At 35.9% G+C, this 13,026-nt stretch overlaps 2 protein-coding genes across 5 annotated transcripts in view; both read right to left on the bottom strand.

The window, feature by feature from the left end:
- The window catches only part of Task6 (TWIK-related acid-sensitive K[+] channel 6), a 69,789-nt gene that overhangs the window by 30,287 nt on the left and 26,476 nt on the right, over positions 1-13,026 (bottom strand). For all 4 annotated transcript variants that reach the window (XM_067763490.1, XM_067763489.1, XM_067763488.1 and 1 more), the window contains exons 3-5: positions 10,946-11,228; positions 5,756-5,946; positions 5,499-5,686 (exon numbers count right to left, since the gene is read on the bottom strand). In XM_067763490.1, the coding sequence (XP_067619591.1) occupies positions 5,499-5,686; positions 5,756-5,946; positions 10,946-11,228 (662 nt within the window). The remainder of the gene's footprint in view (positions 1-5,498; positions 5,687-5,755; positions 5,947-10,945; positions 11,229-13,026) is intronic.
- LOC137252833 (uncharacterized) lies at positions 934-2,277 on the bottom strand. The gene is made up of 2 exons (XM_067788958.1): positions 1,344-2,277; positions 934-1,242 (listed from the first exon to the last, which is right to left on the bottom strand). Exons 1-2 carry the CDS (start codon positions 1,674-1,676, stop codon positions 982-984), a joined length of 594 nt encoding a protein of 197 aa, XP_067645059.1. The 5' UTR covers positions 1,677-2,277; the 3' UTR covers positions 934-981.

Raw genomic sequence — 13,026 nt, forward strand, 5'->3', positions numbered from 1 at the left:
ATCTAAGACAAAATAAATTCTTTGCACGTGGATTAGCACAGCTAAATTGAAAATTTTTCACCAAAATGGAAAATTTTTACACCTCATTTTCCCATTGAGTAAAATTTTATGGATTGACACACATCCTTATCAGCGAAAATTCATGTGCTATGCAGTTCCCGTTCGGAGTCCCGCCAATTTGTAGGTAAAATTGAAAAGAAGCACGACGCAAATTAGAAGAGAAGCTCAATATAAATCTCCTTTGAGGTAAATCGAGCCAGGTATTTATTTTTTTTAGCTATTCGGATGTCCTGAACTATATTTTCACTATATCAAAAGTAAAATAAAATTTGTTTGGCACACCCTAATATATATACATACATATATATAGATATGCTACCAATGTGAATATGCAAGCATACTTATATGTATGATTCTAATATGTTTTTTTGAAATAAATTTATTTACCTAAAATTTTTCACGCAAATACTAACCCTTAAAACATTCTGCCTACTGTAGCTACCGTATACTATTCTCAAATGTAAATATCCGATTTAAAAAACGTCTCACCAGTACAGGTAGTTATATATTACATTCACATGAAAAACAAAGTTTTCTTTTATTCTTTTTGAAATTAACAAAGTACAAGAAAAGGAACTGCATATATGTTTATAAATATTTCCATTTATTAAAATATCAATTCACTTCATATACCTAAGTACATACATACATATGCAATTCAACACCAAATTCAGTAAATGAAAAATTTCAAGTAGGTACAAGAAAATGAAAATAAACTTAAAATAATGAATGCAAAGAAAATATTAAATATTTAAAAGAGATTCATTCGACAATTTAGTAAAACTTGAATAGAACTTTTAGAAATTTACTTTTTCCAGTAAAATATTATTGAGCTTAATCATAAGTAAATCATTTATTGTGTTACTGCTTAATCTGGAGCGCTGCTTAGTGAGAATTGTAGATAACGCACTGAATCCTCTCTCAACGGAAACTTGACGGAACAGCTAAAATGACTTCAGCCAGCTTATACAAATCCTTTTCTTTTGTGGACAGATTTTTCCAATAATCAAGTATATCAGCCGCAAAAGGCTTCCTTTGGCCGTATGCTGAATTATCGAGTTTTTCGCGGATACTAGCATTGCTTTCAGTTGTCAATGTACACCTGTTCATGATGTTGAACTCCTCTTCTAAAATACTGTAGGGATCATTAAGCAAACCTAGCGCAGTATCTTCTGATTCATTCTCCATTCAAGGAATTAAGGCTTGCGTTTGTTCGTAATATATGTCCTGAGGAAATGAAAAACAATAGCACATATTTAGATTTTTTACACATACCACTGCACTTTTCTTCTGTTAAATCTTGGATCGAGGTATATACCAGCAAGGAATGCGACGTTGTCCATCAATATTTCTTTTCTCTTTTCCATAGATTCTAACAGTTTGGCAGCAAAAGCATTTCCAGTCATTCTTTTTAATTTGACTTCACATATTAGCCAATCTCTGTAGAAATCACCAATGATGTATTGCTCAATTTGAAGTTGCTTAGTATATTGCCCCATTGGTTTGAATGCATCGACAAAGCTTTCTACAAAGCTCCAATCAATTTCAGTGTCAACACGTAACTCGATCTCGTTCCTATTTATGTGATATTTTAAACTCAACACGGACTCCATCATTTCAAGAGTTGAGTTTCAGCGGGTGATGTTGTCCAGAGGTGGCATACGTATGTCCACAGTGTTACGACCACGCCTAATGCTCGCCCTTAGGAGTTTCACAACTTTTCTGCAATCTTCTAATTTTCCTTGCATATGCTTGAAGGAATCATGATGCAATTTGAATTGTATGCGCAGCACATCTAACTATAGCCAGCAATGAATTTAAGCGATCGTGTACTGATTTGCAGTCGTCATCCTCGTTTTCTGAAGGAACCTCCAGCTCATCATTTTGCAAGTCTTACATTTCCTGCTGGAGTAGTTAGGGGGCTTTTATCATGTTTCTCCCGTTGTCTGATGTAGTCGAATAAATTTGTGTTAGTTGAATTTGATATTCCCGCAGGCATTTCAATACTTCCACTTTTAAGAAATGTCTATGCCTCTTTTTCAGTTACGAAATAATTATTATCTTTTAAACAAAAGTTCATTAATTCCAGAAATTGTTTTTTTGTGATGGAGTTTCTTCTGGAGATCTCATCCCATTTGTTCATTATTATTTTGATCGCGAGCATCGTAGGTATATTAGTGAACAATGATACTACATCAAACGACACCAGTATGTCGTCGTCGGAAACATTTATATTGTTGATTTTTCCTTTGAGTTCAAAAGAATTTTTTATATTGCGTTCCTCAGATACTAAATCTTTGAGGATATCTCCAACATATCTAGATAATCTGTAACATGATACATTTATGGACGATACTATTGGACGGAATGGATGACCAGGTTTGTGTATTTTGGGCAAGCCATACAGTCTGGGGGCATTGGTACGTTTTTTACAGTTACCAGTCCAACAAAACATTTTATTAAATCGGTTTTATTTAATTTTACACGATTTGAGTTCTTATTTGCGCTTGTCGATGGTTCCACTTCACCAAAGCTATGTTTATGTATGGGCTCGTAGTGTCTTTTAATGTTTCCTAATTTAAGCTCTTTTTCGCATAAAAGGCATTTTGACAAATTGGTATCTTTATTAAAGGCCACAAGTTTTGCCTTTTATTATTCGACGTTTTCCCCACTTTTTGTTTATTAATATAATACTAGATAATAAGATTAAAAACAATCTACCACGTATATATAACTTTCTTTCGACTGATTAAACTCAACTTTTTGCATCCGCACCGTAGGAAGAACAATCGCGACTGCTCAAAAATTCGATCTCTCACGATAAATGCTAAGTTCAACGAACGTTCGCAAAATATTTTTCGTAGTTGAGAGACCGCAGGCAATAATTTTGTGTATACACATCGAAAACGAACGAGCGTACAAAGTGATCGATCGCGGCGGAAAGGCTGCTGTGAAAATTTGTTTATCTAGTCTCTCAAAAACGAAAAAGGTATACATATATTGTTTTGCAATCGTTCGTCCTTATAAGTATTTATCACGAGAAATCGCGAACGTAAAATGAGATAATAGGAGAAAATCATGCTTTTGAGCAATCGCGATCGAATTTTTGCACACCCTGATTTTCATTCAATACAAAATTGATTGTAAAGAAGAGCCTTAATCTGAGATACGTCCTTTTTAATAAAACTGTTAAGTTACGACCTTTCTATTATGATAGGTCCATATGTGACCTGGAATCATGAAACGACCCTATTGTGCGAAAATACCGTTCTTCACTTTTTGAGTGATTCTTATAGGAAATTTAACGCTATTTCCAAAGGAATAAGCCAACTCGGACCTCAAATACGATTTTTTGAATTATTTCGATCCATGCGCCACCTATCTGAGTTTTTTATACCTTTTATGAACATGAAATGGTATATTAACTTTGGTCCGATTTTTGTAATGTTGAAAAATATAGAAGATAGACTCACCACTAAGTATACCGAATTGATCAGGGCGACGAATTTTGAGATAAAAAAATAAATAAAAGGATGTATTTTTGTATTATATTAGACATTTGTCGGATCCGGTAGGATCTGACCACTATAACATATATCTCCCATACAACCGATCGTTCAGATAAGTCGTTTTTGGCCATTCCTGCCGCAATTTAGAAAGTATAAACGTGAAACTCGGTGATATATATTCTAATATATCATAGAAGATATCCTGAAAAAATCACTTTGATCGGAGCTATATATAGTTATATCCCATATAACCGATCGTTCAGATGGAAAGATTTTGGACCATTTCTCCCTTAATTTCGAATATAAAAATGTTAAACTTGGTGATATTTATTCTAATATATCATAGAAGATTTCCTGAAAAAATCACTTTATCGGAGCTATATGCATATAGTATATGTATACCTATCCCATATAACCGATCGTTCAGATAGAAAGATTTTTGGCCATTTCTCCCTTAGTTTCAAATATAAAAATGTGAAACTTGGTGATATATATTCTAATATATCATAGAAGATTTCCTGTAAAAATCATTTCGATCGGAACTATGTGTAATATATATCCCATACAACCGATCGTTCAGATAAGGGGGTTTTTGTCATTTTTTTATATTTATCTTAAAATCGTTTAGGTATGTACATCTGTTCACTATATATTTCTTATCTTATACAGCGCATTATTTGGAGATTACGAATGGGATAAGATTATTGTTCAGACCCATTCATGGAAGGTATGTAGTCTTCGGAACAGCCGAAGACAGTCCCGTCCTTACTTGTTATTTCTTATTATTGCATTGTCATTGTAGCTTATCGGGAAGTTAATTAATCTTTAATTACGAAATTCGTTCGGCCGCTACACAGAGTCAAGCTAAACAATAACTTTAAACGCGTTTTTCTCGAAAACTTGTTTTCGCACAATACGGTCGTTTCATGATTCCAGGTCAAATATATTACAAGACATGTATTTTTGTGAAAAGGGTCCTAGGACTCGAAACGGGGAGAAACTCCCATTCTCACCATTCCCTGAGTCTCAAGAATCCTAACGAGTATAATGATAATTCTGTAGCGAGCATAGATACTTCAGTGGATTTGGGTACTTGTAGACTCGTGCAACTTAAGAATATTTACCTAGGAAAATACATAAATTCATTGTAACGTAGTAATTAAAACTAATTATAAATGTGGAACAGATTTGCATACAGTTAAAATTTATAAGTTAACGCACATACATACATATGTACATATGTATGTACATTAGGGCGGGTCGATTTAAAATTCGCTCATTGCTCTGTGAAAATCGTATTCTAGGGATCAAAATAAGAAACTTTGCCGAACGCACCATACCTCTAAAACGAATTCTAATGTCCCCCAATTTGGGTCCAACTTTTGGGTAGGGGCACTTTCAATTCTACCTGCTGTGTCTTGTGGTGGCTTAAAAAAAACAGCACAAGCAATTTTACGATCTCCAACTGTGTCACAGTGATACCTTCATTTTTTAAAACGGTTGAATAAAAAACCCACTCAACTATGTTTACGACATGCAAATGCATCACAGTGATGCCTTGGTTTTAAAAGGGGGTTGTAAAAACGCTAATTTCTAATAATTTTTTTTAATTTCTTCTCTATTACTAAGTTAAATTCATTTTTTCATTTACATATGTTCTGACTAAATAAATTTCTAAAGAGAAAAATAAACTCCAAAAAGAAAAAACATAGGCATTTCAAAGTGGGATTTTTCAAAATTTGCCCCTACGACCCAAAGGGGGGGACATCAGAAATCGTTTTAGAGGTATGGTTCCTTCGGCAAAGTTTCTTATTTTGATCCCTAGAATATGATTTTCACAGAGCAATGGGCGATTTTTTTGCCTCCCCACAAATCGACCCGGACTAATGTACATACTTATGTAGTTATAAGAAACAGTGCAATGCACACCTGCATAGCTTGAGCTTCATCTCTTCGCTCATCCTCTGTATTCATCGTTACGAACCGCAACACAAGTAAATTCAGTGAAGCAGCCACAATAGCCAAACCGAATAATATGAATATCAATGAGAACATTACATATTGTGGTTTATTATTGAGCGCATTATCCTTTTGTAAAGCTACCATGTCACCAAAACCTAAAGAAATTAAAAAAAAATCAAAAAATTTAAATGTAGGTGCAAATGTATATTTATGCCGACACTTACCTATTGTAGTTAAAGTAATAAAACAGTAATATACTGAATCGAAATAGCTCCAACCTTCATAGCGTGAAAAGGCTGCAGCACCACCAGCTATTGTTAGGGAGCTCAGCGTTGTCACAACGCATATTAAATCTACTTCAGATGCCGCAGTTCGTTTACAACGTAGAGACTTTCTCACTGCTTGTATAACATAGCTGTGATCAATGCGATTGAAGTGGAGACAATTGTGCGCATGCGCACATTGATCAAGGATAAAACATATGTACATATTAATATAGTTGATTGACCATGAAAAAATCATGTTAAAATAAAATTATATGTGTCCTCGAATAATGAAACGACCCTATTGTGCGGATATACCGTTCTTCACTTGTTGAGTGATTCTTATAGCAAAGAGGATAAATACAATAAGAGCCGTCACTCGTTATTTTTTAGGCATTTACTCGATGTATACTGAGAGGTAGTCGCTACTTTTTTTTGGGCGAGATGTTTATAAATGTTTTCTATACATTTTCGTGGGGCTTTTGTGATTATTTTTCCGACTGTATTTAACTAACTTATTTAATTCTCTTTCCAAAAATCGCAGTTGCACAAGGGGCCTACACGGCATGGATAAATGCGAGACAATTAAAAATGTCCCTCTTAGAAAACATTCGGCATCAATTTTTTCAATTTCCAGCGAAATACTCGCCACAAAATAACGAGTGACGGCTCTTATTGTATTTATCCTCTTTGCTTATAGCTGCAGACATTGGTGCGTTATCGGTAACCGTATCGATTACCTTGAAACAGCTGATTCGACCAACCTTATGGGAATCAATGCAATCGATTATTGGTGCCGCTAAGGTCGTAACCGTATCGTAGCCAACCAATTGGTTTTTGGTTTTCCGCCGTAACGATAAACAGCTGATTACGTTAGGGATACGACTACAGTGATACGACAAACAGCCCCAATGACTTCGCTTTATAGGAAATTTAACACTCTTTCCAATTAGAGATATACACCGCCGCTAAACGCCGCCGCTGCCGATTTTGGTCGTTTTACGCACGCCGCCGCCGAATGTCGTATTTTCTACTGGTTTAAGACTGTCGAAAATTGGTCGGATATGGTGGAAAGTGGTATCAACGGATGCCCATCACTGCCAGTTATAAGAAACTAATTGCGAAATTTAAATCTTTCTAACCGTTCAAAGGTTATTTAAAAAAACAGGCGCTTTCGATGTCAGCTTAACACGGACTTTGCATCACCCAATTCACCAAGTTATTAAAACAAAACACTAAAAGAAAAGTTATGTAATAAATTTACATATATGCTCACTTTGCATATTTTTTTTTTTCAAAAATTAATAATGAACAATGAATTCAAATAAAATGACCCAAGGCGAACATGTTTTCAAATTCAATTGTCCTCAAGTTGTTAAAAAGGCAAAATTCCCAAAACAAGTTCCAATTTTTTTTTTAATTTTATATTGCGATTGGCTGATAGAATAAGCGAAATAAGTGATGCAAAATCTTTTAGTAGGTTCTAAGGGCATAAGCACTCCTTTGTAGTGATTCTTACATCATACTTAAGTTGAGGATATATATGTACGTATGAGAAGGGTTTGAGAAATCACTTGGGCTTACATTCAAACATCTGTTGTTTATTTGCGAAACTATACAATAGCGTCTGCAATGTAAATTTTGATTTTCACACTTCATCCTTCAACACCCAAGTCTTCCGGTTTGACATTTCCTAAAGTTAGCGGCCCTATCCAAAACTAGTCCCTTGGAGTGAATCACATTGATTATAGCCTATCAACCGAGTTTAAATATCACCTACACGTTACGGCCCCTTTCACAAATGTGAACATTCAAAGTGGTGAAGCAAAAGTTTTCCCCAGACAGTCGAACTAATGACCGTGTGTTCTACTACCCTAACGTAGTGGACAGTCAACTAGTCTGAAAACTGAAGCTACGCTGTCATCCATAATGAGCTCTTATATCATAAGACCGGAAAACAGCAGTTAACATCTTTCAACTTAAAATCGGTCGACGTTCATTCTAAAATATCGTTTTGATTTAACGAAGACTATTGAAATCAATGTTGTGAACACAAACGTCTGCAAACGTTGGTCTATATTTTAAAAATTTTATCCAGGGTCCTTGTAAAATTTTAATTATCTAGATGAGCCGAGGATTATACGATTTTCACCCATGAGTTACGCAATGACATCCACTTAGACTGCTTATGATTTCCAAGACCGCATCCTTGGCCGAATAGACACTCCATAACGTGTCACGGTGTTTCTCTGGTGTATGTAGCTCGGCAGCATAGCGCGACAAAAACATCCGTTAGAAAGTCTTAGGAGCTACACCCAGAGCAGTCCTCTAGCTTCTGTGATGGCATATGGTGTGAGGGTCAGGAGGCGTGGTAGCGATTGGTGGTATGGATTGCTACTGTTCGCACATCGGGAATTGTAGCTCTTAATCACCGGGAATGTAGCTCAAAAAAAAACTGGATGCGCCCTGTGCCACGAGAGCACGAGTATTAATAGACCATTAATAGCAACCGTAAGTAGCTTTTGTGCATGACCGCCAAAGAGCCACAAATTGTTTAAAAAAATTGTGTTCGCGACGATTATTAGAAGTTAACCACAGGTGAAACTACGCTTTCCACGAGATATTCAGACAAAAGTGTCACCATTTTTATTTATTTATTTATTTATTTAAGCCAATTAAAAAAGAATCTTATAGGCTAATTATAAAAGTGTAAAGTAGTTAACAATGTATAATAATATAAATTACCTTACTTATAAAAAGTATTTAAAATACTCAGAAAGCCATCTTTCGAACAAGAAAAATCTATCTCACAAAATTTAGAAATTCTATTGAGCTCAATTAAGGCTCTAGTAATTGGAGCAAGCTATGACGCCTAACAAAAGCTAGCATGGCATACGACTTAGCAATTCACACATTAATATGACTTAAAAACGAAAACTTCGAGTCAAATATTACTCCCAAGGCCTTAATTTCACTAACCCGCAACAGAGGCGAGTTTGATATTTGATACACGGTATCAATCAAGTTGACACGTTTCGAAAAAGTTATTTGAAAGCACTTTTTTAGGTTAAGTGATAACCGATTATTATTACACCAGTTACTAAGTTTACCCAAACCTTTTTGCAACAATACCGCATCATGAAGGCTATGAATAGGCAAGTATATCTTAAGGTCATCTGCATACAGCAAGAATCTTACTTTAGAGAAGCAAGAGCGAATATCATTAATAAACATGACACAAAACAGTGGACCCAGGATACTACCTCGTGGAACACCGGAGGAAGCAACGAATGGACGAGACCTAACACCATCAACTACAACCATGCAACGACGATTAAATAAGTAGGATTCAATCCAACTCAAAAATACTGAGTGAAAGCCCAAACAGGCTAACTTTTTTATCAAAATAACATGGGAGACCCAATCGAATGCCTTGGAAAAGTCAGTATACACAGCGTCAACCTGATATCCTGTCTGAAAAGCTGCGAGGCAGTCATCCGAGAAAATAGTCAGATTAGACACAGTTGAACGTCCTGGAAAAAATCCATGCTGCTCTGGACACACTAAATTCTTTACACAGAAACGTTATTTATCTTGGATGATACATCCAAAGGGCTTCGCAATGGTGGAAAGTTTTGAAATAGGCCTATAATTAGTAATATTATTTTTATTGCCGCTCTTGAAAATAAGTGTAATGAACGCTACTTTCCACGCATCAATAAAAGTACCTGTAGATAACGAGTTATTAAAAATTAACAACAGTGGATAGACTAGGGAATCACATTGTTTAAACAAAATTGCAGAGAACCCATCGATATCGGTACTCGTCGACGTCTTAAGCCGAATAAGCCCATTAAGAACATCTTCCTTAGACAGTACTACATTACCGAAGTCAATAGAAGCCTGAATATTAAAAGTAATATTATCATGGTTGACAGAGTCAGAAGTGAAATTGTTCATAAATTATTCAGCAAAAAGATTTGCAGCGTCCTCCGGAGTATCGACAGCTTCTTCAGCAAGAAAAAGAGAGGACGACATATTCGAAACTGATTTCTTCGAGTTGACAAAGTTCCAAAATGATTTTGGGTTAGATTTAAGATTTTCCTCTCTATTTCTTTTTAGCAGACGCAGCAGTACCAATTCCAAAAACCGGGGTTAGGTTTGAAGTCTCTCTGGAGTAAGTGAACGAGGGACAATCCCTCCGCAAGGAGCTACTCCTGAAAATTTGTGAACCATCTGCGAGATTTTGAGGCAAAACCCCCGGATCTTTCCGAAATGGCCAAAACGTTGATTTCCTTAAATAAATACAAACAAAACCCTTCCTAAATATAATTTTTGAAAATAGAAAAATCAAGCTTTTTAAAGTAAGGACACTGGCGTATATAATAGAGCCTACGCCGCCGCCGCCGATAAAGTGATCGGCGTAAATCTCGATTTCCAATGGAACAAACCGCAGTTTTCTATAGTTCTTAGTTGTTTCGCAAATCGCATTTAAAGCCAAATCGGCCCACAAATACGATTTTTTTAAATATTTCGATCCTTGCGCCACCTATCGCAGTTTTTTTTTCTTATTATTGCATTGTCATCGGGTTCTGAACTATATTCCAAGTTTTAAGCTGGTAGCTTATCGCTACACAGAGTGAAGCTAAACAAAAACTTTAAACGCGTTCTTCTCGAAAACTTGTTTTCGCACAATAGGGTGGTTTCATGATTCCAGGTCACATATTAAATAATGGCAGACCCGGCAGACGTTGTTCTGCCTTAACTTTGGTCTAGCTGCATAACTTTTAATAATTTTTTAGTGTTGGTGTTAGTGATATTAGAAGATTGAAGGAATGGGCAAAGGACAGGAATAGGAAGGAGAAATGGAAGATTAAGGAGGCGAAGGTGGGAAAGGAAGAGATAAGGAGGAGACTACCTTTCAATTAAAAACAAGCAAATTTTCGGCTAGGATAACGTCTGCCAGGTATGCTTGCTGGAAAGGAAAAAGATAATAATTTACCACTACACATTCGTACATACATAAGTACATAGATATATACATGTATAAAGGAAGTTAAGGATTTTCTGCAAATGGCCTAGTATCATTGCATTGCAAACTTTCATAGCATATTTTTTACAGTATACTATAGTAATTGTTTATAAATTAACCTGCTCAGTCTATTCACTCTTTCTCCAATGCTTTGAAACATAACAAGGCCCAATGGTATACCCACAATTGCATAGCACATTGTGAAGAGTTTACCACCGATTGTGCTTGGTGTAGAATGGCCATAGCCGATAGTAGTCAATACAGTTGTTGCATAATAAAATGCACCAGTAAACTTCCATTGTTGACCAGCTTTATGTGGTTCTGATTTAAGCACAACTGTCTCCATTACCTTAAAGTCCTCTAGTGAGATATTGTATTTTCTAATTATCATATCTTCAACAGCTGCAAAGAGACGAAATAAGATCAATAAGAAATTGGTTAGAAATATAATAAATGGATAAGTACATTTAAGTTGTATACAAATATAACTCAGTCAAACCTAGACATGTTTTAATTTTTAAAATACCATTTCTTATCATTTGTCACTTCACTTTCAGGCTGCCAACAGTTGTGTATGAAGCAGCACGCTTGGCTTTTATAAACTAAGATAACCCTGGGCATACTTTCAATCACATATTACTACAAATCTTGTTGCAAAGATCAGCTTAGAAAAAGGGAACTTAGAAAAATACTGCCTTGGAATTGACTCTTCATAAACTACAATATTTTCTCAAATTATTGTAACCTAAAGAAAGAACAGCTCTACCTTTTCCCAGGGGCCCGTTTCACAAAACATTTAAGTCTTTAAATAAAAGCAAACTTCTTCTGAAAAGGAAAATTCTTTAAAACAAATTCACTTGTATTACAAGACTTACAATTTAAACATTGTTTGCAACCACATATCTCTTTACTGACCTTCGGATTGTTGTTGCCAAGGTCATGACGCTCTATTGACCTCTCCCGACATTTTTGGACGTATGTTAGCAGTAGACCCCTGTTGTATATTATTCCTAAAATTTCTTTCTTTGAGCCATCCATTGCATCTTTTGAAAAACGATGGTGTCAGCGTCTGCCGTCAGATATCAACCTATCGGGCAGCGTCCCCGTTAATGGACCTGACATTTCAAGTGCATCGGTACAGGTACGCGACTTGGAAGCTAATCACTGATTGGGCTTTAAGACGTGCACCGTCAGGGAAAGCTTGGTTAAATGTGTTGACTGTTTACCGAATAACAAAGTCGCTATTTTTTCAGCGACTAGCTTCAGCCGCGAAAGCAGAACTTGCTTTTGAGGCAGCAGCGTTCCTTGTACTGATTTACCTATACCCCAAAATGCTTGAGAAATATTTTGGTAGAAGTAATAAAATATATGCTTAGGGACGTTTTCAGGACCTGCAATTAACTTATCGTTAACATATGGTGAAAACCCCTAAGATCGAATAATTAATAGAAGAAAATTTCAAGGAGTGCGCTTATATATTGTAACGAGTTTTGGGAAATTCCTGATAATTATGCACCTTCTGCTAACGTTCGAATCGCTGAGCTGTCGAATAAATAGCTCAAATATTCAGTATAGCCAAATATGCTTTATTTAGATTCCTTTGGGAATAGTACTTCACAAATTAATTACTCGCGTGCTTCACTAAAAGCGTGGTAAAATCAAACTGATCCATTATTCCTCAGCTTGCGCTGCTTTTATACTCTCTGTTGCCTCGTTCGCATATTTCTCCCAAGGTCTAGACTTTTCAAGAACATGCCTTCTGGAACAATTGTATCTCACACTTGGTTATTTATATATATGCGTGTGTATGTGTAACAACTTCTGTTCTTAACTTGATAACGTGATGTGTGATTGTTTCTCTTTCTTCTTCACGGTTATCTCTGACTACATATGTGTATGTGAAATAATCTCTCTGCTTAAAGCTACTGGTTACTCGTATGTGTATGTGTGGCTGCTTGATTTGATGTGTTCATGTACATAAGTGTCGCTATTTGCTTTAATGTCTACATGTACATAAGTGTGACTGCTTGCTTTATTGTGTTGTGGATTTATTTAGTAGCAGCATATTGATGTATAGAACTGCTAATATTCGCCACACTGCCCTCCACCTAATTCTGATCGTGATCTTGATGGAACACCTTTCCGCCGGTGAGGGTTGTACAACACTACCAACAGGGCCGTAGAGAAAGTCCGGGACCGG

The sequence above is a fragment of the Eurosta solidaginis genome, chromosome 1, assembly GCF_040869045.1.
Source record: "Eurosta solidaginis isolate ZX-2024a chromosome 1, ASM4086904v1, whole genome shotgun sequence".
Classification (NCBI taxonomy): Eukaryota; Metazoa; Arthropoda; class Insecta; order Diptera; family Tephritidae; genus Eurosta; species Eurosta solidaginis.